Source organism: Suricata suricatta, chromosome 4 (genome assembly GCF_006229205.1).
Source record: "Suricata suricatta isolate VVHF042 chromosome 4, meerkat_22Aug2017_6uvM2_HiC, whole genome shotgun sequence".
In the NCBI taxonomy this organism is placed as follows: domain Eukaryota; kingdom Metazoa; phylum Chordata; class Mammalia; order Carnivora; family Herpestidae; genus Suricata; species Suricata suricatta.
In genome coordinates, this window is record NC_043703.1 from 95,044,570 (window position 1) to 95,054,995 (window position 10,426).

Consider the following 10,426-nt stretch of genomic DNA (forward strand, 5'->3'; position numbering starts at 1 on the left):
CCAGAATGCCTGGCTTCTAACCATAGCTTCATTCCACGTCTATAAAATAGCGATACTAACTACCCCAGAGATTTTTAGACTAAATAAGGAAATATTTATATGATTCCAATACAGCATCTAGCACAAGATAAAAGCACAGTAAGTATTTATAATTCACTTACTGTGAAAGACTCAAGCTACCCTGGCTTCTAGGGACAACTCTAACTTCCTGGTCAAGGGTAGGGGACTAGTGGGGGATGGGGGTATGGTGGGTTCAGCACTTTGGAATAGACTGTGGACTGTTCTATTTGTCATGGGTCACACTTTATAAAATAGCTGTGACTTGTCCCTGACACCTGACTCTCTGCTGATTCTAGATAGGACACCTGAGAGGGAGGATAAGTAATCCTACGTGGTACCTTTCTTTTGGGCTCAGGTATCTCTTACAGGTGTCACCTGATAGCCCTGTTAAAAAAATGATAAAGAATACCCTTCCATTAAATATTGCAACTTTAGGGGTGCTTGGGTGGCTTAGTCAGTTGAGCATCCCGACTTCAGCTCAGGTCATGATCTCACAGGTTGTGGGTTCGAGCCCCTCATTGGATTCTGTGCTGACAGCTTGTTCTGAGCCTGGAGCCTGCTTCAGATTCTGTGTCTCCTTCTCTCTCTGCTACTCCCCCGCTCACACTCTGTGTCTCTGTCTCTCACAAATAAATTGGTGTTAAAAAAAATTAAAATATTGCAATTCTGGAGAGCCCCTCTGCAGAGTTCTCATTTACTCTTTGATTTTAAAAAGTTCAGTCCATTGGAAACCTCCCATTGGAAAGTGCAATTTGAATGACCCTCCTCCAAGACAGACTTTCCAGAGCACCCAGGAAGCTGTGAGGAGATTATGAATTATACTGTGAACCAAGATTTCCAAGAAGATTCCCTGGATAATGGATTTTCCAAGTCATTTGTGCAACAACTAAATTAAAAATATAAAGCCTCAGAGGAAAATGGTAAATACATCTAAGCCCTTACTCAAAACCCATTTAAAGTTTTCCAAAGACACAGGCAAAATAACCTGATCGTTACCCCCTGAACGGAATTCTTCTAGCAATAACACAACATGACAAGACTAACTTGGTAAATAAAACTACATGCTGGTTTCTCCCCAGGGAAGGTCTGCATCATCTGTAATGATTTCTCAAAAGTATTTTTTAGAAGCAGAGAATATTATGTTGTCAGGACAGTGACACTGCAGATATGCTTCAGGAAACTCTTCCATTACAAGCTCCTGTTCTAGACACTTAAACCCTTTTCTTAATGTTTATTATTTATTTTTGAGAGAGAGCGAGAGAGTGTGTGCACACACGTGTATGAATCAGGGAGGGACAGGAAGAGAGAGGGAGACACAGAATCCAAAGCAGGCTCCAGGTGCTGAGCTGTCAGCACAGACCCAGATGTGGGTCTCGAACCCACAAACCATGAGATCATGACCTGAGCTGAAGTCAGGCACTTAACTGACTAAGCCACCCAAGTGCCCCAAAAACCTTTTTTTTTTAAAGTGAGCCTGTAAAAGCTAGTTGCAACTGAAATACTACATACTTCGAATTAATCTGAGGATGGATTTTAAGTGCTTGAAATTACTAGCATGTGTGCCTTCAGTTTTCACTAAGTCCTCAGCAGTCTGGTGGACATCAATTTGTGTGGTTGCCCCCCTTTTATAAATATTTATTTTTGGAGAGAGCTCGAGCAGGGGTGGGGCAGAGAGAGAGGGGGGCACAGAGGAACTGAGGCGGGCTCTGCACTGACAGCAGCGAACTCATAAACTGTGAGCTCATGACCTGACCTGAAGTTGCATGTTCAACTGACTGAACCACTCAGGCGCCCCCAAAATGCCCCTTCTTGAGAGTCACCTCATTGCTGGTTGCATCTGGGTGGAGCGCCTCATTGACTGTGTCCCTATGCTCTTGCCTTGGGGGTGGGGCCTGAGCCAATCAGATTCTCTTTCTTAGGAATTTAAAATTTGTCACAGGCAGGACTCCATGGAGCTGATTCACTGTAAAGGTGGAACCTAGAGAAAAGGGAACTGACCTCTTGCTGCTAAAATGCCACATTCTCTCTGGATCTTGCCCACATTTTTCTACCTCCTTATTCTTCTATCAGGGTTACCTCTTATGATTAAAGTTGTCAGAGTTGATTTCTGGTGCTTACAAGTAAGAAACGCCTTTATCAGAGTCCCACCCAAGATTTCCTGGGGGAAGTAATCCTGTTCCATTGGGGATCCATAACAGGGGGTGTGCTGGTGGCCAGTGAGAGAGCAAAGGCTCTGAGTTGTGATTCCCCAGTGGCCCAAGTTGGTGTCAAAGTCAAGGACTGAGCTTTAGGGATAACCACATTGTCCTGGCTGCTGCGGCAGAGAGCAAGGTTTAAAGATCTGCAGCTCAACTGATGCCTCCACCAAGGTTTCTTTCTTAACCAGACAAGAAGGGTTGGCTCCTTCTGAACTCCTACCAGACGTTGTTTATCACCTTCTGCATTTCCCTGCAGCCATCTGAACACTAGACCTCTCTCACCCATGGCTGAAGACTCTTCAGGGCAGGGGCAGTGTGTACGGATTCTACACGTTGTCCTGTGCATTTCAGTATGGAGTGCCCCAATGGTCAAAAGGTCTGGCCTGAGGGTTTTCTGTGTGCCAGCCCGAGGCTTAGGGTGGGGAAAGGGGAACAGAAAAGACCCAGATGAGGCTCAGAGGCTTTAGCTAGAGACACGCCTAATCCAGCGGAATGATAGAAAACAGGCTATAATCAGATGTTAGGGGGCATGTTTGAAAGGCAGCTCAGCCTGGCCTGAAAAGACTAGCCTATGAGACTCCAGGCAATAATGAGCTCTGCTATTTTGGGATTCTAACGTATTCATTCACCTTCCAGGTTGAGAAGACCTAGTGGGTCATTTTCTCTAATTAACACCTCCCAGGAACAAAACTCTTCCATCACGACTGCCCCTTGGGTGATGCGTGATTTCTGTTCAACCTCATGCACCAGCTGTGGGTTTGTAGTCTTCTCTGTAGCATCAGATTGTTACAATCATACTTTGTAGTTCTGTGGAACCTTTATTTCCCTGTACTTTGGTTCTGCCGTCTTGTGTATCTTCACCACAGTCAGCCCCACTCAGGGCAGGAACCATCATGCCCCTCTCATAGACTTATAGCACCGAGGTTTTATCACTAGCTCAAACCCACGGTGCAAATTAGGGAAAAGGGACCTTGTGCTAAACTCAGGTCTGCCCGGTCTTTGTCCTATTGCTCAATTCAGATGATTTGAGGGCTGCATTGGACACGACCTTGTCCTTCTAGAACAGCCCTGTGAGCTCAGGAATGCTGTCTGCCACTGCTCATGAGGTAGAATTAGGAATCCAGGAGTCACCTGATTTCACTAGAGTCAAGGGCAAGTGTAACAGCAGCAGGGGAAAAAAACCCCTTCATTCTGAAAGTTGAGTTTTACTTATAAATTAGACTTTTCTGAGTTTGGCTCAAGTGGCATTAAAGAGCGGTGGTTCATGACCACACAGGGAGCAGCTGTGCGTGGTTTGCTGGTTGGGGGCGGGGGGGAGGGTGTCATCTCCCAGTGAGGCAGAAGCTAGGAGTAAATAAGAACCATGTAGAGAAGCTGCTAGAAGCTGCCTACCAAGTCAGAAAACCCACCTGCCTGGTGGGTGGGATTATTTTAATTCCCCTCTTAAAAAATAGCTGGTGAGAAAATTGCTAAAATCTGCATTAAATATGAGTTTTTGCACACCAAGGGGAGCTTCCAGAAAAGAATACATATGCTCCCACAGAGCCAGCCCCTTTGGGTCTGGAAGTGAGCAGCAGGGTCTCTCTCTGTCACCATGACTCATGGGACTTTAAAATCCCATCTGTAAGATCACAGTTATACATGGCCAAGACACCGTCTGGCGCAGCTACTCTGAGAGACTGCATTTTGGAAAAAAAACAAAAAGATTTTATGCCTCATTTCAAGACCTGAAAAAGAAGCCAAGTTGAGAGGCTTGGGAAGAAGATAGAGGGGGTGAAGGAGTAGATATAGAGCGCTGAATTAAATGGACTTACTGCTTTGGGGGAAAAAAAAAGAATAAGGTAGAAAAAACCCTCAAGGAATTGTTGCTTTCCAAGGGGGGAGCTGGGTCTGATGCCAGAGGAATTGGTTATGTGAACCTGTTTGGCTCTACATTTCCACTGAGATTTTGGGAACTCTGTTTCTTGGTTTTTTAGTACCCTGCTAGGGGTCATCATTCACTGTCCCCAAAAGGATGATTTTTAAACTAATAAAATCCGGTGCTTGCAAAGCTTCCCCTGAGGAGTGTGTTTGTAGGCACAGCCAGGTTTAAGAATTGCCTTGAATCTAGAGCTGGCAATGCCGAGTTAGAACTGGCGTTCAAGATCAACCTCTACCTTGGGCCTTTGCGTTGGCTGGGTGTGTGGGAGAAGTGGTGTTGGGATGCAAGCTTTATGAATTCTGAGGGTTTTTGTGTTTTGTGTTTTTTGCTTTTTTGTCATCTGGCCCAGCTGTGGGCGGGGCCGAGCTGTTGTACTTGTAAGAACTTGGGTAGGCTTCTCCATGTCCTGTGAACTCTTACCTCGTGCTCTGGACTGGGAACCCATGGGTCTCACTCCAGGCTTCTGGGTGGTTGTTCTGGTTTTTTTTAATGGATCCTGGGCTAAGGATGGATTTTCTCGAATGAGTGAGTGAAAACAAACAAATAACAAAAACTGAAACAGTCTGGATGGGACATACCAATATGGGTAAGCTTCCACTTTTGCTTCTCTGAAGCCGATATAGGTACTATGTCTGTTCGAAGGTCGGACTGGGGGTCTGCAAAATCTGGAGCGTAGATGCTGATATAACACAACTCCCTCCATTACTCATAGCACCTCCTCACTTCCCCATCCTCTAGGATGCAGATTTTTAAAAAATTTTTAAATATTTTATTTGTTCTTGAGAGAAAGAAAGAGAGAGAGAGACAGACTGATGGACAGAGCATAAACAAGGGAGGAGCAGAGTGAAAGAGGGACACAGAATCCGAAGCAGGCTCCAGGCCCTGAGCTGTCAGCACAGAGCCAGATACAGAGCTCGAACTGACAAGCCGTGGGCCGTCCTGAGCTGAAGTCGGACGCTCAACCGACTGAGCCACCCAGGTGCCCCTAGGATGGAGATTTTTTTTTAAATTTTTTGATGTTTTTTTATTTATTTTTGAGAGACAGAGAGAGACAGTGTGAGCAGGGTAGGGCCAGAGAGAGAGGGAGAGACAGAATCTGAAGCAGGCTCCAGGCTCTGAGCTGTCAGCACAGAGCCCGACGTGGGACTCGAACCCACGAACTGTGAGATCATGACCTGAGCTGAAGCCGGACGCTCAACCGACTGAACCACCCAGGTGCCCCAGAATGGAGATTTTTAACATGACATTTAGATGCAGTACATCCCAACTAATACATACATATATATATATTTTTTTGTTTGTTTGTTTTTGCATTGGTTCATTGTTCCTATTCAGCTGTCTGCTCAGTTTGATAATCATAGTTTAAGAACCACTTTGATCATAATACTTGTGGATTTCAGGGATTCCTAAGTTGAATAAGACCTCTTCAAGTGGTTCTCACTTGAGCACAGTGATTCCAAACCAAGGGTAGGGGGTGGATTTTGCTCCCTCAGGAGCATTTGGCAAATGTGTAGAGACATTTTTGGTGGTCATAATTTGGGAGGGCAGTGCTATTGGCGTCAAGCAGGTGGAGGCCAGGGCCGCTGCTAAGCATCCCGTGGGTACCCTACAGCCCCCCTAACATGTGATTACTTGGCCCCAGATGTCACTTATGCTGTGGTTGAGATACCCTGTTCTAGCCAAAGAGGCTTATTTTGAATAAATGGTTACCTTATGGTGGGGTATGTGCAAAAATACAGGTCAGTACAGCGTATCAAAGGATGTGTGTATGGGAGTGGGAGACACGGGAGAGCATCATGGGGAAGTGACTCCACATCATGATTTTACTGAATGCCTTTGGAATCAACTGTCCAAGAATGACTCTGATGGAAAATCTGAGAGTCAAGACCTATATTGGGATTTTTTTTCTTTTTGCACAACCCACTAGGTAATGTAATCAAATATTTATGATGACATGTATGTTTTCCCTTAAAAAATTCTCCAAAAAGCCTGGGAGAGGCTTTAAAAGGGTAGGATCCATTCAACTTTATTCTTTTCTACTCAGCAAGGAATCTGAATCTACTCTGACCATCAGTACTCTTTTCTCTCCTTCAAGGTTCAGCCCCATAACTCTCTGCCCATGATACCTTCCCGTGGAGATTTCAGTCCATAGTAATTGCTCTGCATCCTGACTTCCTAGACCCTGGTGCCTCTCTCCCTGCCCACACCGGTCTCTTGCATGCGTTTCTACCTAGACCGTGGGCTTCTCAGGACTGGGGCCGTGCCCTCCTCCTGTTCATCCCTCAACAGCATTCAACGCTGTTCTGGACCCCGATTTCCACTGAAGTTGGGAAAAGGAGAAAGACATTCAGGAAACAGGTCAGGAGACTAACATCTTCCTGTAATGCTGGATTGATAGCTACAGTGCATTTTATCCTTCCAAAGTCTCTGGACTGTGTCATAATAAAGTTTAAAGTTTAATCTCTGTTCAGTAGGCACAACATGCAAAAAATAAATTGCCATTATTATTATTATTAGCATTTTCTTACTAACAGATTTTTCAGAAGCTGTTTCCATAGCAAGAAGATCAACCTTTCTGTTGTCATAGAGACAAAGATCTTTATATAACCATGGGCAAGGTGAGAATATTCCCCCCTCTTCTTCCACTTGTCTGGGAACTAATAAGAAAAGGAAAAGGAAATGTTTTAAATCATTTTAAATGTTTTCTTTTTCTCTCCCCCCCCCATTAAAATGAGTGAGCATGTGGGAGGTTATTTTTTGTATCATATTTTAGATTTTAAATGCCTAAGTTCTTAATAAAACATGGAAAGTATAGAAAGATATGAATGATGGAACAGTGCAATTTCCAAAATGTGCAAACAGTGGGCTTGTCAACGACAAATAATTATACTCCATGTTCCTTTCTTTCCCCTTGTTAAAACCAAATAGTGGACTTTAGATAAAATCTTATAAGGCAGGACTCCCAAGACCCAGAATGATTAGAATATAAACTAGCATCTACTGAGGGGACAATGATGAAGTCTTAAAATGCGAGTGTTCCCCTTCTTTCTTCAGAGTCAGACCCTGTGTGTGACTTCATGCATGACCACATCTCTTCTGGGTGTCTTATTTCATAATTCAGCCTTCTCCCCTTTATGAACTCCTATAATTTGCTATCCATAGCATTTGTTTCTATATTGTGGTTAGTGTTTACCATTTCATTCATTCATTATCAAGAGGATTTCAGTATGAAGCTGTTCACTTTTCCTGTCTTCCGCCTCAATGCAAGTTACACCTTCATCCATTTGTCTTCTTCTCCAGGACTCAGAAGTACCCTTTCCCTAGGATTAACCCTCTTCTATGACCCGAGACAAACACTGTCCTCCTACCCTCCCCGAGACCTTACTTCACCAAATATTCTTCCCCCTCCCTTGTGTCTTCAGTCTGTCCTTCTCTATGGATTCTTTCCCTTATTCCTCTTTGAAGACAAAAAGAAAACTTTTTATCAATCCTGTATATTTGCCACATGTATCAGAGTCTGGGGCTTTAATTTGATCAGAGTTGCCTTTTACAAGTATTTTGTTTGTATGTGGGGGGGCAGTGCATGGAGAAGGGAGGTATATGGCGCAGAGAGTGTAAACACACCTCGCTTTCTGCTTTCCACCAGATTATACCCTTCATGGAAAGCAATATCTTGCTTCTCAAACATTCGCATGCACCAGAACCATTTGGGGATCTTGTTAAAACAGCTGCTGCACTACATCCTCACAGTTTCTGACTCCTTAGTTTGGGGGTGGGGTGCAAGAGTGTGCATGTCTAACATCTTCCAGGACCATACTTTGAGTAACACTGCCTTAAAGCAACTACCCTCCTCTCCCTTCTTATGTATTTATCTTGGCACATGGACGTTGAGGACACCTTATTGTGCCCATAGGTTTCTTACCCAAAGGAGAAGGTCATCATCTTTCAGTGATCTGATTCTCAGGAAGCCTTACCTTGTGAGGGGCAGCATGCTCGCTGACCTTACGTGTCTAAATGTCTAGAAGATGCTCTTTAATATGGATGCCATGATAATGCATGTGAAGGAAGTTAAGGATTCTCCAGAATCCCACAGGGATGACCAAGGGTGTCAGAGCCTGGACAGCTAGCTCCTTTTTGGGAGTGAGACTAGCCAGCTTCAGGGACTAGCCAGCTTCAGCATGCTAACATTTTTTCTAATTGTACTTGCCTCCTACCTCTACCCCCAGCACCCTAAAATCTTTTTGAGGGGTTCTAGCCTTCTCTAAACTGTGCTGTGGGGCAGTGGGAGGATTTGTTTTGTCTTGTACTTTTCACTTCAGCTTTCTCCAGGGAAGAGGTAGTCTTCTGAGGCCAGCATGGTTTAGCAGCAGGAATTGAGAGAGTTCAGTGAAAAGCTGAATCTGAGAGGACCTGGGAAGGTATATATGTATGTATGTATATGTATATGTACGATTATATGTGTGTGTGTGTGTGTATTTAGGAAAGGGTAGTTTTCTAACAAAGACAAGCAAATATAAAAACACAATTAACAGATGACGTCCTTTCTTTGCTACTCAATAGCAAAACGGGACTTTTGGCAAGGTTATTTCATCTCTTTGGATCTCAGGTTCTTGCACTCTCTCAGTACCTGAGATTTCTCTTGAAATCTCTCAGTACTTACTCTCTGGCAAGTACTGAGTGAGTGAGAAAGGCTGTTCGTGGTACCATCATTCATAAGAGCAAGAAGGGAGGTTTGTCAGGGAAGGACAAGGGCCGGGACTTGGGAGGCAGGTTCCATGAATCTGTTGATTGATTGAAACAAATTCTTTCAGCATGGTCCTCACCTTCAGGGAATTGAGCTGACAAGATAATTAATGGAAACTAATTAATATAAACCCCTCAGCCTTTAAACTGTATCTCTCAACTGCAAACACTCCCTGAAGGCCACTCACTTTTTCAGGGGAGAGGGTCAGCCCCTCAGGAGGGAGGGGGGATGCCAGACAGACTTGTGGCCGGGGGAAGTGGGGGGAGGGGGAGGGGTTGGGGGGGTTGCCTCTTTAGTCCCCAAGCATGGGATTCCATCACTGCCAATGGTTAGAACATAACCCAAACCTACTTTTACAGTACTCTTCTTTCCTTTTAACAGCTTTATTGAGATATAATTCATTCACTATAATATTCACCCATTTAAAGTGTACAGCGCAATGGTTTTCAGTATGTCTAGGGAGGAGTTGTGCAATCATCACCACAATCTAATTTTAAATCATTTTCGTTCCCCCCAGAAGCCACAACCATTAGCAGTCACTGAGCCTTCAGCCCTACCTGGCAGTTATTAATCTGCTTTCTGTCGATTGGGACATTTCCGATAATAGAATCATGTAAAGTGTGGTACCTTTTTCTAAATCAGAGAAAGGAGAGCAGGGGACACTCTGATACACTAGTAGAAGGCCCGACCGTTCTTTACCCCATCCCTTCAGCAAACAACTTCCTGCCCCTACTTGCTGATGTCTGCGATTCTTTTCACCTCCTCTGGAATCGCGTCTGTAACCAAGGAAGCCCGGGTGGTGTGTGGAAGGTGTGACAAAAGGCCCAATTTGAGCTGACGACCAGATGGAAATGCAAATCCGTCTGAGAAAGGGTAGAACCGTGGTCGCAGGCCGACTAAGGTGTACATGGGCGCTGGTTAGGGGAGGCGGCGGGCTAACCAGCGACCCCGGTTTAGTGACTAGGTCACCCCTTGCCATAGGGCCCGACCACCCCGTTCCTAGCGGAGCACAGGGTGCCAGAGGTCACAGTAACCTTCACCAACCTGGCTAGCACACAGGTCAAGACCGCTTTCGACTTCCCCAGACGGAGACAGCTGCTGATTGCGGAGCATCACACCCTGTCCCCTTCCAGCAGAGGCGGGGAGCTGGCCTTCCCTCGTGGCTTCTGGGCAATTCCACGCCCTTGCCGCAGCCCCAGTGGGGGACTTGCGGGTCTGGGGCCGCCAGGGGCTGGGGGTGTGTCAGCCAAAGGGGTCCCAACCCAAGGCGCGGCATGGCACCAGACGGCAAAGGCGGTCCCCAAGCTCTGCATTCTCAGCACTCTAAAAGGTTGTGCAGTGTGACAGGGTCGCAGTTTCTCTCTCCAAGCTTCCAGGGAAAGGGAGCCAAAGAGCAGGGAAGCAAGGCGGCCCGGAGCGAGGGGCGAGCGAGGGTCCCGGAGCGGCGCGCCGCGTACTCACAGTCGGGTGAGGCCGGCCCGCGGGCCGGGGCAGCGCAGGGCG

The 10,426-nt window shown here is 45.7% G+C and overlaps 1 protein-coding gene across 1 annotated transcript in view; it reads right to left on the reverse strand.

Annotated features, from left to right (window-relative positions):
• The window catches only part of LHCGR (luteinizing hormone/choriogonadotropin receptor), a gene marked incomplete at its 5' end in the record, with an annotated part of 54,445 nt that extends 44,020 nt beyond the window's left edge, over window positions 1-10,425 (reverse strand). The window contains one exon of the mRNA XM_029938509.1: window positions 10,385-10,425. Within this exon, the coding sequence (XP_029794369.1) occupies window positions 10,385-10,425 (41 nt within the window). The remainder of the gene's footprint in view (window positions 1-10,384) is intronic.
• Between the last annotated feature and the right edge of the window lies 1 nt (window position 10,426).